The sequence below is a fragment of the Mirounga angustirostris genome, unplaced genomic scaffold, assembly GCF_029215605.1.
Source record: "Mirounga angustirostris isolate CCGP_5_RB_7025 unplaced genomic scaffold, mMirAng1.0.hap1 SCAF_2, whole genome shotgun sequence".
NCBI lineage: Eukaryota > Metazoa > Chordata > Mammalia > Carnivora > Phocidae > Mirounga > Mirounga angustirostris.
In genome coordinates, this window is record NW_026991710.1 from 174,324,494 (window position 1) to 174,344,937 (window position 20,444).

The window sequence follows — 20,444 nt, forward strand, 5'->3', positions numbered from 1 at the left end:
TGGCTCATTAGAACACAGCATGAGATTTTCCTGGAAATCCTGAGATGAAGTCAAGTGTCTCTATTAAGGACTGCAAGCAAGGAAGCTTACAGATCTAGCTGCTGCTTGGCAGCCTTCTTTAAGTCTTAGAGGAGCCAAAGATAAAAGCTGTGGAAAGCAGTGTGGAGAATCAAGGCAAAGAAACTTAAATTCTTAATACTGTTGGGGAACTGAATAAATTCCGAATCTGCCTGCAGTAGGCAGCATAGTGCACCCCCATAAGATGCCCACATCGTGATTCTTAGAATCTGTGAATATGTTACTTTACATAACAAAAAGGACTCTTCAGATCTGGTTGACATCACAAACCTACAGATGGTGATTATCTTGGGTTACCCAAGTGGACCCAGTATGAGTGAGTGGACTCACGATATGAGCTCTTAGAAATGTAAGAGGGTCAGAGAGGAGACAGAAGAAAAATTTCAGAGGGATTCAGCCTGCTTTTCCTGGCTTTATTTTTTATTTATTTTTTAAAGATTTTATTTATTTATTTGACAGACAGTGAGAGAGGGAACACAAGCAGGGGGAGTGGGAGAGGGAGACGCAGGCTTCCCGCGGAGCAGGGAGCCCAAGGTAGGGCTCAATCCCAGGATGCTGGGATCGTGACCTGAGCCGAAGGCAGACGCTTAATGACTGAGCCACCCAGGTGCCCCTGTTTTTCCTGGCTTTAAAGATGGAGGAAAGGTGTTATGACTCAAGGAATTCGGGTAACTTCTAGGACCTGGGAGCAGCCTACAGCTAACAGCTAGAAAGGAAATGGTATGTTAGTCCTCCCTCTGCAAGTAATTAAATTTTGCTAACAAGTGAAGAGATCTTCCCCAGACCCTGACACAGGAACACAATCAAAATGACATCTTTATTTTAACCCGATGAGACCTATATTGGACTTATGTCCTACTGAACTGTAAAATAATAAACTTGATTTGTTGGGGCACCTGGGTAGCTCAGTTGGTTAAGCGGCTGAGTTCTTAGTTTCAGCTCAGGTCATGATCTCGGAGTCCTGGGATCGAGCCCCTTGTCAGGCTCTCCTAAGCCACAAGTGTGCTCAGGGATTCTCCCTCTCCCTCTCTCTCCGCCCCTCCCCTAGCTCGCACTCTCTAAAATAAATAAATGGATCTTTGGAAAAAAAAAAACCAAACTTGATTTGTTTCAATCCACTAAGTCTGTGGGAATTTGTTACAGCAGCAATAGAAAACTAATATTATACCGCCTTATCTCCAGAATTTTTGTGTGAGAAAATTTTTTTCCCTCCAGCTTTATTGAAATATGATTAACATATAACACTGTGTAAGTTTAAGGTGTATAATGTGATGATCCACATGTATATTATGAAATGTTTACTATGATAACATTAGTTAACTCATCTTTTACTTCACATAATTAACAATTTTGTTGTTATGGTGAGAACATTAAAGCTCTATTCTATTTTTTTTAAGCTAACTTTTTTTTAAAGATTTTGAGAGCACAAGCAGGGGGAGCAGCAGGCAGAGGAGAAGCAGGCTCCCCACCGAGCAAGGAGCCTGATGCGGGACTTGACCGTGGGATCATGACCTGAGCCGAAGGCAGACACTTAACCGAATGAGCCACCCAGGCGTCCCAAAGCTCTATTCTTATAGTAACTTCCAAGTATATGATAACGGTATTATTAACTGCAGTTACCATGCTGTCCCATAGATCCTCTGAACTTACTCATCTTATAACTGAAAGTTTGTACCCTTGACCAGCATCTCCCCATTTCACCCACTCTCTAGGCCTGGCAACCACCATTCTACTCTGTTTCTATGAATTTGATGTTTTTAGATTCCACGTGTAAGTGAGATTATATGGTATTTGTCTCTCTCTGAGTTTGTACCGTAATACCCTCAAGGTTCATTCATTTTGTTGCAGACTGAAGGATTTCCTTCATTTATTGCTGAATAATATTCCATTGTATGTGTGTACCACATTTTCTTTAGTCAGTTCATGTGTTGATGGATACTTAAGTTGTTTCCATGTCTTAGCTATTGCAAGTAATGCTGCAGTGAACATTGTTGGTGCAGATATTTCTCTGAGATAGTAGTTTCATCTACTTCAGATACATACCCAGAAGCGGGATTACTTGATCATATAGTAGTTCTATTTTTAATGTTTTCAGGAATCTCCATACTATTTTCCATAGTGGTGCACCAATTTATATTCCAGTTAACAATGCATCAGGGTTCCCTTTTCCCTATATCCTCACCAGCACTCTTTACCTTGTCTTTTTGAGAATAGCCGTTCTGACAGGTATGAGATGATCTCTCATTATGGTTTTGATATGCATTTCCCTGATGACTAGTGATGTAGAGCACCTTGTCATATACTTGTTGGCCATTTGTGCATTTTCTTTGGAAAAATGTCCATTAAAGTTCTCTGCCATTTTTAAATCAGATTGTGTTTTCGCTTTTGAATTGTTTGCTCCTTATGTATTTTGGATATTAACCCCTTATCAGACATATGGTTTGTAAATATTTTCTCCCACTCCATAGGTTGACTTTTCCTTTTGTTGATTCTTTTTGCTGTGCAGAAGTATTTTAGTTTGATATAGTCCCACTTGCTATTTTTGCTTTTGTTGCCTTTGCTTTTAGAGTCAGATCCAAAAAAATCATTGCCAAGACCAATGTACAGGAGCCTATTGCCTATGTTTCCTTCTAGGAGATCATTGTTTCAGGTCTTACATTCAAGTCTTTTATCCATTTTGAGTTAATTTTTATGTATGGTGTAAAAAGTGATCTAGTTTCACTCTTTTGCATGTGACTGTCCAGTTTCCCAACCCCATTTATTGAAGAGACTGTCCTTTCCCATTGTATATTCTTGGCTTCTTTGTCATAAATTAACTGACTGCATATGCCTGGGTTTATTTCTGGGCTCTTTATTCTGTTCCATTGCTCTGTGTGTCTATTTTTATGCTAGTGCCATGCTGTTTTGATTTTTATACCTTTAAACTGTAATTTGAAATCAGAGAGCATTGTGCTTCCAACTTTGTTCTTCTCTCTCAAGATTGCTTTGGCTATTCATGGTCTTTGTGGTTCCATACAAATTTAGGATTATTTATTCCCTTTCTATGAAAAATGCCATTGGAATTTCAGTAGGGATTGCATTGAATTATAGATTGCCTTGGGTTTTATGGACATTTAAAAACCGTTAATTTTTCCAATTCATGAACACAATATCTTTATATCTGTGTCTTCTTCAGTTTCACTCATCAGTGTCAGTTTTCAGTGTACAGGTCTTTCCCCTTCTTGGTTAAATTTATTTCTAGGTATTTTATTCTTTTCAATTTGTTGTAAATGGGATTGTTTTCTGAATTTCTCTTTCTGATCTTTTCAGTATATAGAAATGTAACAATTTTCTGTATATTGATTTTGTATGCTGAAACTTTACTAAATTCATTTACTCTAGGAGTTTTTTGGTGGAGTCTTTAGATTTTGTGTGTGTAATATCAGAGTCATCTGCAAATAGGGATTGCATTTGCTTCTTCGTTTCCAATTTGGTTGCCTTTTATCTCTTTTTCTTGCCTAATTCTAAATAGGACTTCAATGTTATGTCGAATGTTTAGAGCAAGTTTGAATTCTTAGGAAAAATCCTGTATCTCCATTTCTTTGTGTACATTACTGGAGCTTTATTGTATGCCTTTGGTAGAGTCATATTTCCCTGATTCTTCATAATCTTCATAGCTTTGCATAGGTGTCTATAAATTTGAAGAAGTGGTTTTCTTTTCCAGACTTTATGCATTGAACTTTGATAAGTATAGACCTTCACCTGCAGATAGGGGCATGTTAGAGTGTGCTATGATACAGGGTGCCAAGTGCAGGGCATGTAGTTGCTTCAGGTCTAGGGGGTGGATGACAACTCACTGGATTAGGCCTTGGCCTGTACATTATTGACAGTTGTGTGGTCTTTGGTGAGTGCTGCCAGGCATTCACATAAGCTGCAAGGGCTGTTGGGGTTCTCAGCATCTCCTCCTGGTCCATCAGCTAGAGACCAGAGTAAGCAGTGGTAGAGGCCTGAGTCTGTCATATGCACACACTCAGTTGCAGGTGCCTGTGTTGTGGCAGGGTCCAGTGGCTAACACACATGTAGTGGTGGGTGCCAGGGCAGGCAACGGGTTCCTGACTGTTGTTCATTACTGTGTTAGCTATATCTTGCCCTGGACACATAGCAGTGTGGGGGTTAATGATGGGGATTGGGCCAGAGGGTATTCAGGTGTATAGCTGGAGTAGCTAGCTGCAGGTGACCCTAGTGATACAGGCCAGTGACATAAGATAGGGCTTGATCTGGGCCCACATGCAGCTATAGGGGCCTTCGCTATGGATGTGGCCTAATGTGGCTGCAGGATCTTGCCATGGTGTGCCCACAGCAGTTTAGGCTGGTGACAGGTGTTTAGCCAACAGCATATAAGTACACAGCTGGAGGAGCTAGCCCTGAGCACCTGCATATTGGTGGGTGTCAGCTGCAGGAATCTGAGTTGGTTGTTGCACTCTTGAAGCCAGAGAGTCTTTGGCTGGCTTCTGGTGGAAGGCGGGTGGGGAGACTCAGGTGGCTGGTGTCAACAAATATAAATACCTGTGGGTCTGAAACTAGTGAAATTTGTAGGGGTATGCTGCAGCCACACTGGCTGTTTCTTCAGTAGTGAAAGCTACTGATATTTGCTGAGCAGTCGGTGGGATGGTAGTTGCTCCTGCTGTATAGCTCCTGTTGGTAGCCTCTGCTTTTCTTCCTTGTTCCTGCCAGTCTCTTTGTGTCTCAGCTTTCCCATTCTCTGTTTGGGGTAAAACCAAAGCAGATCCTTGATCCTTCATGTTAGTGCCCCAGAGGGCTGGGGAAACTGGTTACCTCACTCTCACTTTCCTGGTGAGGGGATCTCTTTCTATCTAGAGAGTTCCCTCTTGGCACTGAGCAATGCCAGCTCAATGTGTGGGATGGTACAGGAAAATTGAAACTGTTCATCCGTCCCTTTCTGTGCAGTTACTCTCTAACTTTTTATGCCACCATGTTGCTGAAGTTTCTTAAGTGTACTCCAAAGCTCTCTCAGAGCTGTTTTTGTTTATAGGTAGCTATCTAATGGTTGATCTTTGCTAGGGGCCAGAGGGTGAGGTCTGCTCTATCTTGTGACATCACTACACTTGAATCAAAAATGTACCTATTTTAGGGTGCCTGGGTGCCTCAGTCAGTTAAGCATCTGTCTCTTGATTTCAACTTGGGTCATGATCTTGGGGTTGTGGGGTCAAGCCCCATGTTGGCCTCCGTACTGGGCTTGAGATTCTCTCTCTCCCTCACCCTCTGCCCCCTCCTTATCCCCACTTTCTCTCTCTCCCGCTCTCTCTAAAAAAAAAAAAAAGAAATTTACAGGGTGCCTGTGGCTCAGTCAGTTAAGCCTCTGCCTTCAGCTCAGGTCATGATCCCAGGGTCCAGGGATCAAGCCCAACGTCCAGCTCTCTACTCAGCGGAGAGTCTGCTTCTCCCTCTCCCTCTGTCTGCCACTCCACCTGCTTGTGCTCTGTCTCTCTGTCAAATAAATAAAACCTTTTTTTTTTAAGCAATTTACTTGTTCTGTAAACTTAGTTAAATCCCAATTTGTCTTACCTTATTTATGCTTTTCATATATTGTACTTCCTGCCAGCTAGAGATTGATCACTTACCAGCAGTCTGATGGATTTGAAAACAATTAAATTCTTTTTCCAGCTCTCCAAAGCCAATTACTTCATTTTCTTTAATTATTTTACAAAAAACATACTTGACTGAATACTTGTATTCTCTCCTCCACACACCCCAGTAGCTAAATAGAGTTCCTTTTTTTTTCCAGTTAAACTTTGAGATATGATACTGAAAGTGTTTCATTACTCAAAAAATTATTCACTACCTATTATATATAAGGTATCTTGGAAATCTATCCTGTATAATGTAATTAACTATGATATGGGCATTCCATCTGAGGCACTTACACTTTGTTATAGTTGGTTTCAGTAGATAAGCATCATAGTAGCACACAGTCAATTCTAAGTTCATGGTCTTCCAAAAGATATCCAGGATTTTAATCTTGTTTCTACCACTCATTTGTTGTGCTGTGTTAACTTATACATAACTTTTCTGTCCATATGAATTTTCTTATCTAAAATTTTTACATTTATTTACTTAATGTTTAATAAAATAGTGGTTAAAAAAAATAATGACTAACCCACCACCAAGAGTATATCTACAGGTTTAACACTTGCATGCTCGGTTGATTTCGAACTTTCCACTCTAGAGCTTAAAGTATGTTTAAGGTACAGGGGCTGACAGATTGTGATACTTATTCTTTATTAGTATTATTGCATAAAGACATGAGTAAATATTTCTGGAAAGTTATTCTTAGCTATTATTTGTTTTTTTATATTTAAGATAATATAAATATTCTGTTAGCATAGAATCTGATTGGCATTAATGTTTCTTGGTAATAATGCAGGTAGGCTGGGTTCTTGGACCCAGAGAGGAGTCCCACAGGACCATCCAGGAGGGTCCTTGACTTCGCACCTGGTAGAAATCAAATGCAAGCCAGGAAGTGAAAACAGAGTTTGTTGAATAGCATAAGTGACAGGCAGAGTAGCAGACAGAATATCTGGGAGATTCAGAAAGGAAAGGAGAATGAGTCTCATCACTTGGAGTTAGGCAATTATATTGGAAAGGGGTTGAGGAATACTGGGTAGAGTCCAGTCAAAGGCAAGTAAGAGATGAATAATAGGTGTATTTTATAAATCATTGAAGGTAGGGGTTATTTATGCCAGCACTGACTGAGGTTTGTTTGAAGCTAAATAGCCTGGAACGTGTTTGGGATCCAGCTCTTAGATGTTATCTGATGTTTGGGGGCCTAGGACAAAACTCTTAAGAATGATTAACTTTCTTGTTTCCCACTTAGGGTGGGAACATAGCTTCTTTGTTTTATTCAGATGCAAAATACAGAACATGAGTAAGTGGGGCCTAGCAGAAAAGCAGCAGAGAAGGAGCCTTTCTAAAAATGGAGTCTCTTCAGCTTTCCTCTCTCAGTAATTGGTCACTTTGTATGTACTAGGTCTTTATATTCTTATTTGATTACATGTCCCTACAAACACAAAAGACTATTCAAATTCATTTTACCTGTGATATCTGAAATGGAAGTCTTGAGACTCAGAGCTTCATCATTTTAATAAGTTAACATAGATCCTAGTGTCTGATAATTCTGAAGAGCCAACCTTTTAAAAAAACTTCTAAAGACACCGAAAAACAAATAATCCAATTTAAAAATGGGCAGAAGACATAAACAGACATTTCTCCAAAGAGGACAGATGGCCAACAGACAGATGAAAAAATGTTCAACATCACTCATCATCAGGGAAATGCAAATCAAAACTACAGTGAGATCTCACCTCACACCTGTCAAAATGGTTAACATCAACAACACAAGAAACAACAGGTATTGGTTGAGGATGTGGAGAGAGGGGAACCCTCTTGCACTGTCGGTGGGAATGCAAACTAATGTAGGCCCTCTGGAAAACAGTATGGAGGTTCCTCAGAAAATTAAAAATAGAACTACCCTATGATCCAGCCATTGCACTACTAGGTATTTACCCAAAGAATACAAAAACACTAATTCAAAGGGATATATGCACCCCTGTTTATTGCAGCATTATTTACAACAGCCAAATGATGGAAGCAGCCCAGGTGTCTGTCAGCAGATTAAATGGATAAAGAAGATGTGGTGTGTACACACACACACGCATGCACACACATACAATGGAATATTAATTCAGCCATAAAAAAGAAGGAAATCTTATCATTTGCAACAACATGAATCTAGAGAGTAATGCTAAGTGAAATAAGCCAGTCAGAGAAAGACAAATACCATAGAATTTCACTCATATGTACAATTTAAGAAACAAAAGAACAAGGGGGAGGGGAGACAAAAAACAGACTCAGAACTATAGAGAACAAAGAGATGGTTACCAAAGGGGAAGTGGGGGGGATGGGTGAAATAAAGAGGATTAAGAGTACACTTACTTGACAAGCACTGAGTAATACATGGAATTGTTGAATCACTATCTTATACAACAGAAACTAATATAACACTATATGTTAATTACACTGGAATGAAAAAATTTTTTAAACTTCTAAAGAGTAATTTTTTATTGCTCACTTTTGTCTAAATCATATTTAGTCCTAAATGTTTTTCAAATGTTATTCTGAAAACATACATTGAAAACAAAGTATTCAGTATTATTACTAATATGAAACTCAAGGAATATTTTCTACTTTAATTTGTAAAAGTTTTTGGAGCTCTGGGTCAAATCTTTATTAAGTTATATTTTTACATTTTAGTCAGTCCTTTAAGAGAATATAATGTTAAGCCAGTAAGATGACTAGGTAACACAAAGAGTTATTTGGCCCACAATGTCAATGGTGTGTGCCAGTGTTGAGAAACACTGCTCTAGGGTTTACACAGTGTACCTTCACATAATGTTATATTCATATGTAGTGTAAGAACCTTACAACAGTGAACATCTCCTTCCTTCCTCCCACGCTTTGTGCTATTGTTGTTAGTACTCCCATGTGGGAACTCCTTCTAGGCATGCTCAGAAAATTAATGCTTTTCCAGATTCTAGGAAGAATGAGTTGAGAAATTGGGAAAACAGAAAAAAGTACTCTAATTCTGTGAATTTTAAATCTTATCTACATGGAGATCTTAGTGGGTCATAGAATCTACTGATTCAAGTTGCAAGCAAGAGCAGGAGATGATATGTGGAGTTGACATTTCCAGGAACTGGGACACAGTGGTCACAATCTAATCAGTTAGTCTTGCTTGTAACTGTTGCCATGTGTTTTGTGCCCCTTTGTACTGTAAACAGTAAGTTATTCATGCCAATAAGTACTAATATGCTAATGTGCTTAGTATACTTTATACAAACTCTGTGAGTGGTGTTCCAGGAAATAACAAATATTGGTAGCATGTGGTATTCAAGAACAATTTTCCTTTTGTAGTATACACATTACTTTCTAAGTTCTGAGGTTCTCCACTGCTGATGATGATTTGGAATCACACCTCTGTCCTATTCTAGCAATCGGACCTCTCTACTGTATCACCTAGTGTGGCATTTGTTGCAGCTACTACACCTGAGCAAGCCAAATAGATTGCCTGTCTATATGATTAAGTGGTTCTTTACAAAAAAAAAAAAAAAAAGATTAATTTATTTGAGAGTGAAAGAGAGCATGAGCTGGGGGAGCTGCAGATGGAGAGGGAAATGCATACTCCCCACTGAGCAAGGAGCCTAATGCAGGGCTTGATCCCGGGACCCTGGGATCATGACCTGAGCCAAAGGCAGACACTTAACCAACTGAGCCATTCTGGTACCCCCAGTTAAATGGTTCTTGTTGTGGAGTATAGTCAAAATTTTAAGTGTGTGTACTTCAGATTATAATCTTTTCTGAGGATGATTCATAATTTTACTTTTGTGATAGGAGTACTCTAATCAAATCCTAGCTTGTTTCTTCCAGCTGCTGTCTGGATCCCTGAAAAATGGAGAATTTCCCTAATAGTTTACCATATGTATCTCTTTATATATTTATTTACGAAATGCCTGTTCTTTCATCCATAGAAAAGTGAGAACTTGAGCTCTGGAACTTAGCAGACAAGAGTTCACATAAATAATTCCAACTCTTGTCATCTTGCTATTTTGGCGAGTTTAACTCTCTGAACTTCATATTCCTCATTTTAAAAATGAGTGTAACAGAGGCAAGGGGGATGAGGAAAAAATGGTTATAAAAACAACAATAAAATAATAGCAATCAGTTCTTGGAAAATTCGGAAAAAATTTACAAAAATGCTTATAAAGGGTAAGTCTTAGCGCGCTGGGTATATTAGTAGCATTCGAGAAATGTTAGCCCTTATTATCACTGGCCTATACAGAATGTAGTCCATAATTCTGGATGAGTAGTTTCCTACTTCAGTTCTTTCCTTAGATGATTTTCAGCCTAACTTGTTATCATAGGATAGTGATGTTTCTGAATGTTATCAGTAATTGTCTTGCTTTCTAACTGTAGTAAGCTGAAATAATTATCTTCTCCTTGAAAATTCAGTCAATATTCTCATTTAACTACACACTGTTTTGCTTTAGGTCAGAGATGCGTGAGAGTGGAAGACATGGCAGAGAACTTGAAGAACATTTTTGCTTTTTAGCACTTCCTCAGAATGATGTGGCTGAAATATATCAAAATGGGATAAGTACCAGAACATCTACATTGAAGATATTAGGAAATCCTCTTCTTGGAATTTATGTATTTAGACATGTTGATGTTGCTTTGAATTATGCTCATAGTAGAAGCATTACTGTAGAAAGTATTATAATTTTTAAGGTAGGTAGCATAAAACAATTACTAAATAATTATATTCAGTTGCTTTAAATTGACCTGAGCATATTCTCCTTTCAGTATGAATTACTAGTGTTTTTAAGTTGCATTATATGAAATAAATAATATATATATTACTTTCATCATCGTCATTTGAAATTTTCCCCTATTTCTGACTTTAGTTGGGTATGTAGCATAAAACAAAACTCCAAGTAAGCAAATGCAGGTTGTATCATCTTTGTCTTTCCAATTTATATTTTTTTCTGTCTTAAATGACCCTTCTCTCTTTTTTGTTCAGACCATAATTAATACCAGAGTGCTTTAAGTGTTTTTCTCCAAAACATTGATTATAGTAATTCTAGCTTAAGCTAAAGGTACTAAACTCTTAATCTTTATTTTAGTTAATAGTATTATACAATGTTAATTTTTTTGTTTTAATTTTTTATTGAAGTCTAGTTGACATACATTATATGTCACATTAGTTTCAGATTACAATGTAACAGTGTTTCTTAGTTTTCATAATTTTGCCATGGTTATATAAGATGTTAACTTTAGGAAAAACTGGATACAAGTATATAGGACCTCTGAACTAGTTTCCCAACTTTTCTGAAAGTCTGAAATTACTCAAAATTGAAAAGAAGTAAGTCTTACCAAATCTTAAGCATCAACAAACTGGCTAAGATACACTTTTATCGTTAACTGTAGCTTTGCCAGGACTATTAAAATCACACTAGGTAGGCAGGATCCTCAGGTTTGTAACATAGGATGGGTACACATAAAACCAGTGCTTCCTTCGGAATAATTCCTTATGTGTTTAGGCCTCAAATATTATCAAATTCATAAAGCACAATTTTTATATTAAAAAGTAATCAATACTGATTTTAGGAAATTTGGTGCATACTAAGAAGTTCCAAAAGCCCATTAATAACCACAGTTCATTTTTTTATATATCTATAGTTTTGCTTATTTATGCAGATATGCATGTATAATGGTAATTAAAATATATTCCTTATATACATAACTTTTTTCATTGATTATAAGACAGATTTTTCATTGCATTAAAGTGTTCTTCTCTAATAGCTTTTTTTTAAGTAAAATTTTTACACCCAACATGGGGCTTGAACACAACACCAAGATCAAGAGTCGCATACTCTACCAGCTGAGCCAGCCGGGCACCCTTCTAATAGCCTTTTGAATAACTAACTACATAGTATTCGACTATATAGCTCTATCATAAATTTGCATGACACGTTTTTTAATTTAGGGATATAAATTATTTGGTTTTTTGTTTTGTACTTTTAATTATTATTTTGATCTTCCTTATAGGTGTATTTTTACACATACCTGTGATTATTTGCTAAGAATTAATTGGCTAATTCCTCCCGAGAAATCAGATTAGGAGCCAAAGCTATGTATACTTTCACAGCTTTGGATATGTATTGCCCAGTTGTCCTAAGAAGGGTTATGTTAATTGACATTTCTTTTTTTTTTTAAGATTCTATTTATTTATTTGAGAGAAAGAGACGGGAGATAGGGACAGAGATAGCGAGAGAGCATGAGCAGGGAGGAGATGAAGAAGAAGGCTCCCTACAAGCAGGGAGCCCAATGTGGGACTCCATCCAGGACCCTGGGTTCATGACCTGAGCCAAAGGCAGACGCTTAACTGACTGAGACACCCAGGTGCCCCTTAATTGACATTTCTATCCACAGTGTGTAAGAATGTGTGTTATCTCATGCCCTCACTTTATGTGTTATACTTTTTTTTAAATTTTTGCCAGTCTTACATGCAACAGTTTCTCATTGTTGGTTCAATATTTTTACATAGTTACTACTGAGTTTAAACATTCTGCATATATTTATTAACAATATTTAGTGAGGGGTACTTGGCTGGCTCAGCAGGTGGAGCATGTGACTCTTGATCTTAGGGTTTTGAGTTCAAAGCCTACATTGGGTATGGAGCCTACTTAAACATAAAAAAAATTTAAAAATAAAAAAACAATAGTTACTGATTTATATCCTTTGCCAATTTGGTTTTTTTTTTTTTAGTTGATTTGTAAGCATTACAGTTCATTAAAGTATATTTTGAATATACTTTCAATTATATTTTATCACTTAATGTTTTCCTTTTTAAAAAATAAACTTTTCATTTTGAAATAAATTTAAATTTACAGAAAAATTACAAAGATAGTACAGAAAGTTCCTGTATACATTTCACTCACTGTCCCCCTAATGTTAGCATTTCACATCACTGTGGCACTTTTGTCAAAACTAAGAAACTAGCATTGTATATGTCAGTTATATTTCAGGAAGAAAATAAAAATAATAAAATGAAGAGACTAACATTGGTACCATACCATTAACTAAATTATATTTGGATTTTGCCTGTTTTTCTACTATTTTTTCTCTTCCAGTACCCAAATGCAGGATACCACATTACATTTAGTATTGTTTTTAATTTTGAATGAATGTATTATTATATTGAAAAATAACAGTAATAGAATTGCTGACTCAAAATGTGTACTTGTCCTTTCAATTGTACTTTCTTCCACCTTACTTTTATCAGTTAATTATGTTCCTGGTATTTTTTAAAGATTTTATTTATTTGAGAGAGAGAGAGTGCACAAATGGGGGGTGGGAGGGGCAAAAGGAGAGGGATTAGCAGACTCTGTGCTGAGCACAGAGCCAATGTGGGGCTGGACCCCAGGACCCCAGGATCATGCCTGAGCCAAAGGCAGACGCTTAACTGACTGAGTCACGCAAGCTCCCCTTGTTTTGTTTTCCATACACAGCCACATAAGTGTTCCTTGGTATATCCTACTCAATGCCAGTATCTTCACCCTGATCCAAATTAATATATTAATATATATGATACATATTATTTTATTTCATTTTTAAAATTTTTTTTAATTCCAGTGTAGTTAACACACACACAGTGTTATTTTAGTTTCAGGTGTACAATGTAGTGATTCATAAGTTCCATATATTACTCAGTGCTCATCAAGATAAATGTACTCACAGGGCACCTGGGTGGCTCAGTTGGTCAAGCATCTGATTCTTAATTTCAGCTCAGGTCTTGATCTGAGGGTGATGAGTTCCAGTCCTGCATTTGGGCACCACACCTCTCCCACCCGAAAAGAAGATGGCTACTCTTAATCCCCTTTATCTATTTCACCCACTCCCCCTCACCAATAACTATCTGTTTGTTCTCTATAGTTCAGAGTCTGTCTTTTGGTTTGTCTCACTCTCTCTCTCTCTTTTTTTTCTTAAGTAGACTCTACACCCATTATGGGGCTTGAACTCACAATCCTGAGATCAAGAGCCACAAGTTGTACCAACTGAGCCAGCCAAGCATTCCTGTCTCTATTTCATTTTCCTTTGTTCGTTTCTTAAATTGCACATATGGGTGAAATTCTGTGGTATTTGTCTTTCTTTGACTGGCTTATTTCACTTAGCATTATACACTCTAGATCCATCCATGTTGTTGTAAATGGCAAGATTTCATTCTATTTTATGGCTGAATAATATTCAATTGTATATATACACCAAATCTTTATTCATCTGTCGTTGGACACTTGGGCTGCTTCCATAGTTTTGCTGTTGTAAATAGTGTTGCAATAAACAGGGGTGCATATATCCCTTTGAATGAGTGTTTTTGTATTCTTTGGGTAAATACCCAGTAGTGCAATGGTTGGGTTATAGAGTAGTTCTCTTTTTAATTTTTTTGAGGAACCTTCATACTGTCTCCCACAGTGGCTGCATCAGTTTGCTTTAAGTTCTTTATATATTTTGGATACCAACCCTTTGTTGGATATATCATTTGCAAACATTTTCTCCCAATCAGTAGGTTGTCTTTTAGTATACTCATTTGTTTTTGATGTATAAATAAATGTTTTGGAATATTTTATAGCTTTATGGTTTTGATTTATGGGTTCATGGCACATATGCTTAGAAAAGAATTCTCACTTTGAGATTAGATAGTGACTTATTTCTTTCTACAGTGTTTGCATTACTTAAATATTTAACTTGTTTGGCATTTATTTTGGTCTATATATTAAGGGAATTTAATTTTTTCAGTTGTCTTACACCATTTATTGAGTGTTTTTGCTTCACTTATCTCAAATGGTACTTTTAACATTATACTATATTTTTATAGATGCTTGGATTTATCCGGGGCTTTTTATTTTGTTCATTTTCCCCCCTCTGCCTTTTTTTGTGGTAGTACCATCCTTATAAAAAACATTTAGAGGCTCTGGGGTGGCTGAGTCGGCTGAGTGTCCGACTCTTGATTTTGACTCAGGTAATGATCTCAGTATCCTGAGATCGAGCCCTGCATCAAGCTCTGTGCTGGGCGTGGAGCCTGCTTGGGATTCTCTCCCTCTCTCTCTGCCCCTCCCCTGATATCACTTTCTCTCTCTCCCTCTCTCTAAAAATTAAAAAACAAAACAAAACATTTAATACCTTGGATGTTCAAGTCACCTGCCCTGTTCCATCAGTCTCTTATCTCTGACCCAACATTTTTTTCTAAAAAAATTTTTTCAAAATTTTTTGGGCTATTCTTGTTTGTTTAGTCTTCCAGATAAGTTTTTAGACTAAAATTCATTTCCACAAAAGATTTTCTAAAATTTTAATTACAATTACTATAGCCTTAGAGTTTAATTTAGAAAGAGAATTGACATGATAATAAGTCACCCTACTCATCTGGGACATGGATTATCTCTCCATTTGTATTTGTTTCTTTAAAAAAGAGTTAGCCTTACTCTATGTTCTAGCATGGGAGTTTAAAATGTTCTGGTGTGTTTTTATGGACCTTCTTTTTGCCTTTTTTTCTTTTTTTTTTTTAGGTTCTCTTTGGAAAAGTGAAGAAAATTCAGCCTTCGGTGGATAAAAACAAAGTTTCTTTGGATCCTTCTCCTAATTTTGATTGCCATATGTCAAGAAACGTACCTTCTCTGAAAGATACCATTGAGTTACAAGCCTACAATTCAGCGGTATGTTAACTTTTTGGACCATTTGACTATTTGGAAGTGACATGCTTCACACTGTATGATACATGACTTAAAACAGCTTCTCAAAATATTAAATGAAAATCTCTTAATTCACAGTGCTGTGAATTGTGCAGGACTGTTGAATCACAGACCTGTACCTCTGAAACAAATAATACATTATATGTTAAAAAAAAAAAAAGAAGATAGTAGGAAGGGGGAGATGAAGAGGGGGAATTGGAGGGGGAGACGAACCATGAGAGACTATGGACTCTGAGAAACAAACTGAGGGTTCTAGAGGGGAGGGGTTGGGGGGATGGGTTAACCTGGTGATGGGTATTAAAGAGGGCACGTATTGAATGGAGCACTGGGTGTTATATGCAAACAATGAATCACGGAACACTACATGATGTAGTAATGATGTAATGTATGGTGATTAACATAACATAATTAATAAAAAATAAATGAAATACATAAAACTAATGATGTGATGTATGGTGACTAACATAATAAAATTTAAAAAAGAAAAATCTCTTAATTTATTCAATATAATAAGACCTTTTAAATAAATAATGAAAGCTCCTTTAATATTTGTGATCTAGGAATGTTAGTAAAGAAGTTTCCAAATTTGCATTTAACTGTGTTCAGGATACAATGGATGCTTTCTTTTATTTAGTTGTTGCGTAGATTAGTTCCTAACTTGCAAAACATGCCAACTTTTTTTAATAAGCTATTTTGAAATAATGTTATTGATCTTCTCTACTTTGCAACAGGAGAAAGGCTTATGTGTTCATTACATGTGAAGCATTAATTTTCTATCATAAATTGCTAAGACAGTAGACTTTAAATTATATGTAATAAACATTGAATATCATCATATATATGTTTAAATGAAGATAAATTTTCTAGAATTATATGTTCCCACCTGTAAATGTATTGAGCTATTATTATTTTCATAATTAACTTTTTCTTCCAACTGAAACAGTACAGGTGTTCATAGCATATGCAAAACATTGAACTTTTAATGGAAAAATACTTGTTTATTTCAAAACAGATTGTTTCTGCTGCTGCCCACATTGATACCCTGCCAAGAAAAATATATGTGGTTGGGGGAAATATTTATACTTTAAAAAACAAACTAGGGTTGAAGAATGGGGAGAAGGGGTGGGTAAATGGAAGCCAGTGAATAAATAACATCGTGCAGTTTACGTAACTTTTTAAAATATGAGCTTATTCAATTCTGCTAACACTAATTAGCTTAAAAATGGTTTTTTCCCCCCTTCTTTATCTCTCAGGTATACTTCTATGAATACAGTGTTCTTTCAAAGCCAGTAGATAAACCTAGGCAGTGTCTTCCATATGCAATATTAACAGTAAAATTTATTGGCCAAAAAGTAGATAATGGACACCTTATGACATCTTTGAGATTCCTCTCAACTGGATTTCCTAAGAGGGCTGGTAAGATACATATATTACTCTGCTTCAGTAGCATTTGTGCTAGTCTTAGAACTTCTGAGTATTATTTTCTAATACATTATGAATCTGTAAGCAAAATAGTTGTGCTTTAATAAATTTTTTATTTTATGTATCTAGAATTATAATCAGATATTTTTGTGACTTCTTTTGCTCAGTATTATGTTTGTGTGATTCTTCTATGCTGATAAGAACACCTGTGGTTTTTTCATTCTTATATATGTATTCACACACATTATTCCATTTGTTGACTACACACTATTCTTCTGGGGATATTTAGATACTTGCCAGTTTTCTTCACATTGTAAACATTGCTGTTTTAAACCTTTATGTGTCTCAGTGCATATGTGCAAGAGTTTTTGTGTAGAATATTATATATCTACATCAGAAATGTGCAACTTAATTCAAAGAGGATATCAACCAGTTTTCAAAAGCAGTTGTATCAGGTTACATAATTACTCTATATCCTTGCCAACACATAAACTTTTTTTAAAAAATGTCTGTTTGTGCCAGCTAACTGAGTGTTATCATCATCACCTCAAAAAGAAACTATGTACCCTTGAAAAGCTATATCCCTTTCTATATCCCTTTCCTCTCAGGCCCTTGCCCCTAAGCAGTCACTAATCTACTTTCTGTCTCTATGTATAGCTGAGCCTTGAACATGAAGTTAGAGGTGTCAATCCCCTTGCAGTCAAAAAATCTATGTATAACTTTTGACTCCCTAAAAACCTAACTACTGATAGCCTTGTGTTGACTGGAAGCCTTACCCAGAACATAGACTGGTGATTAACATCTACTTTGTACCTTATATATTTGATATACTGTATTCTTACAGTAATACCTAACTTTTTCTTAATCTTTATTGGCATTTCTAGGCTATGTGGGTCATCTGTGAGTTTTTTAAAATTGTGGCAAATCGGGCGCCTGGGTGGCTCAGATGGTTAAGCGTCTGCCTTCGGCTCAGGTCATGATCCCGGGGTCCTGGGATCGAGTCCCGCATCGGGCTCCCTGCTCCTTGGGAGCCTGCTTCTCCCTCTGCCTCTCTCTCTCTCTCTCTGTCTCTCATGAATAAATAAAATCTTTTTAAAAAAAAATAAAATAAAATAAAATTGTGGCAAATCTCCAAAAGTTTTCCAATATATTAATAGAAAAAAATCCATGTATGAGTGGACCCACACAGTTCAAACCCATATCGTTCAAGGATCAACTGTATTTGCCTATTCTGGGCATTTGATATAAGGGAAGTCATAAATATGTGAAGTGACATGGCCTTTCATGACTAGTGACTTTCACTTAACAGTATTTTCAAGGTTCTCACATGTTGTAACGTATTAATATTTCCTTCTTTTTTATGGATTAATATTACATTGATCAGATATACTATATTCATCATTTGAAAGATGTTTGGGTTGTTTTCACCTTTTGGCAATTATGAATAATTCTGCTATGATTGCTCTTGTACAAGTTTTGGTGTAGACATGTGTTCTCATGTCTCTTGGGTAGATAGCTAGGAGTGGAATTGCTGGGTCATATGATGACACTATGTTAACCATTTGAGGAACTGCCAAACTGTTTTTCCAAAATGGCTGCACCATTTACATTCACACCAGCAGTGTATGAGTGTTGGGATTTTCCACTTCCTGTGTTACTATCTGACTTTTTGTTTATAGCCACCACAGTAGATGTGAGGTAAAGGTTTTATGGTTTAAGTTTTATGCTTCTTTTGTTAAATTTACTACCAAGATTTTATTTTTGGATACTTTTGTAAGTAGAGTTTTCTCAATCGCATTTCTGTATTCTTCATTTAAGTATATAGAAATGTTGTTGATTTTTGTGTATTGGTCTTATATCCTGTAACCTTACTGATCTCATTATTAGTTCTAGTTTTTTTAGTGATTTCCTTAGGATTTTCTATATACAAAATCAGGTCACCTACAAATAGAGTTAGTTTTATTTCTTCCTTCCCAATCTGGATACTTTTTATTTCTTTTTCTTGTCTAATTGCCCTGGCTAGGACCTCCAGTTGAATGTTTAATAGAAGTGGTAAGAGTGGATAGACATCCTGTCTTGTTCCTGAACTTAGGGGCAAGCATTCATCCTTCACCAGTAAGTATGATGTTAGCTATGGGGTTTTTTGATGTCCTTTATCATGTTGAAGAAGTTCCTTTCTGTTCTAGTTTGTTGAGTGTTTTTATCATGAGAGGGTTTTGGATTTTGTCAGATCCTTTTGCTGCATCTATAGAGATGATCATGTGATTTTTAGTCTTCACTGTGTTTACTGTGTTGTATCACACTAGTTGATTTTCAGATGTTAAGTAAACTGCATTGCTGAGACAAATCCCATTTAGTCGTGGTGTGTAATTTCTATTACATGTTGGTGGAATCGGTTTACTACAAATTTTTTTGAAGATTTCTGTGTCTATATTTATAAGATGCATTGATCTGTAGCTTTCTTGTGATGTCTTTGGTTTTGGTATCAAAGTAATACTAGTCTTATAGAATAAGTTTGAAAGGTTTCTTCCTTTTCCATTTTTTTGGAGTTTGTGAAGAATTAACATTAATACTTCCTTAAACATTTGGTAGACTTCACTATTAAAGCCATTCAGGGAGCACCTGGGTGGCTCAGTCAGTTAAGTGTCTGACTTCAGCATGACTTCGTCATGATCTTGGAGAACTGGGGTAGAGCCCCATGTCAGGCTGCCATCTCAGCAGGGAGTCTGCTTCTCCCTCTTCCTCTGTCCCTCCCACTGCTCATGCTCTAAATCAAATAAAATCTTTTTAAAAAAATCTTAAAAAGCCATTCGGGCTTTTTTGTGTGAGTAGGTTGTTTATTAACTAATTCAGTTTCTTCACTTAACTATATCTCTATCCAGGTTTTCTGTTTCTTCTTGAATCAGTTTTAGTGGTTTGTGTCTTTGTAGGAATTTGTCCATTTCATCTAACTTATCTAATTTAGTAGTGTCATATTGTTCGTAGTATTTCTTTACAGTCCTTTTTCTTTTTGTAAAGCCAGTAGTAATATCTTGAAACTCTTTCAGTTGTCATTCTAGTAATTTTAGTCTTCCCTCTTTATTTTCTTGGTCAGCCTGGCTGAAGGTTTGTCAATTTTGTTGATCTTTTCAAGGAACCAACTTTTGATTTCATTAATTTTTTTTCTATTTTTCTGTTTTCCATTTTATTAATTTCCTCTTTGGTCTTTATTTTCCTCCTTTTTGCTTCAGGTTTAGTTTGTTCTTTTTCTGGTGTCTTAAGGTGGAAGTTTGAAGTATTGATTTGAGATCTTCTTTACAGCTATAAATTTCCCTGAAATTATAGTTTTAGCTGTATCCTGTAAGTTTAGGTATTTTGTGTCTTCATTTTCATTCATCTCAAATTATTTTCCAATTTCCCTTTTGATTTCTTATTTGACCCATTGGGTTTTTTTTAGAAATATGTTATTTAACTTCTGTGTGTATGTGAATTTCCCAAAGTTTTTTCCATTACTGATTTCTAATTTTATTCCATTGTAGTTGGAGAATATAATTTGTACTATCTTTATCCTTTTAAATTTATTGAGCCTATCATGTGGTCTGTCCT

At 36.3% G+C, this 20,444-nt stretch overlaps 1 protein-coding gene across 1 annotated transcript in view; it reads left to right on the plus strand.

The window, feature by feature from the left end:
• TEX15 (testis expressed 15, meiosis and synapsis associated) overlaps positions 1-20,444 on the plus strand; it is a 72,694-nt gene that overhangs the window by 33,013 nt on the left and 19,237 nt on the right. The window contains exons 4-6 of the mRNA XM_045879294.3: positions 10,182-10,419; positions 15,255-15,401; positions 16,691-16,853. Of these exons, the coding sequence (XP_045735250.2) occupies positions 10,182-10,419; positions 15,255-15,401; positions 16,691-16,853 (548 nt within the window). The remainder of the gene's footprint in view (positions 1-10,181; positions 10,420-15,254; positions 15,402-16,690; positions 16,854-20,444) is intronic.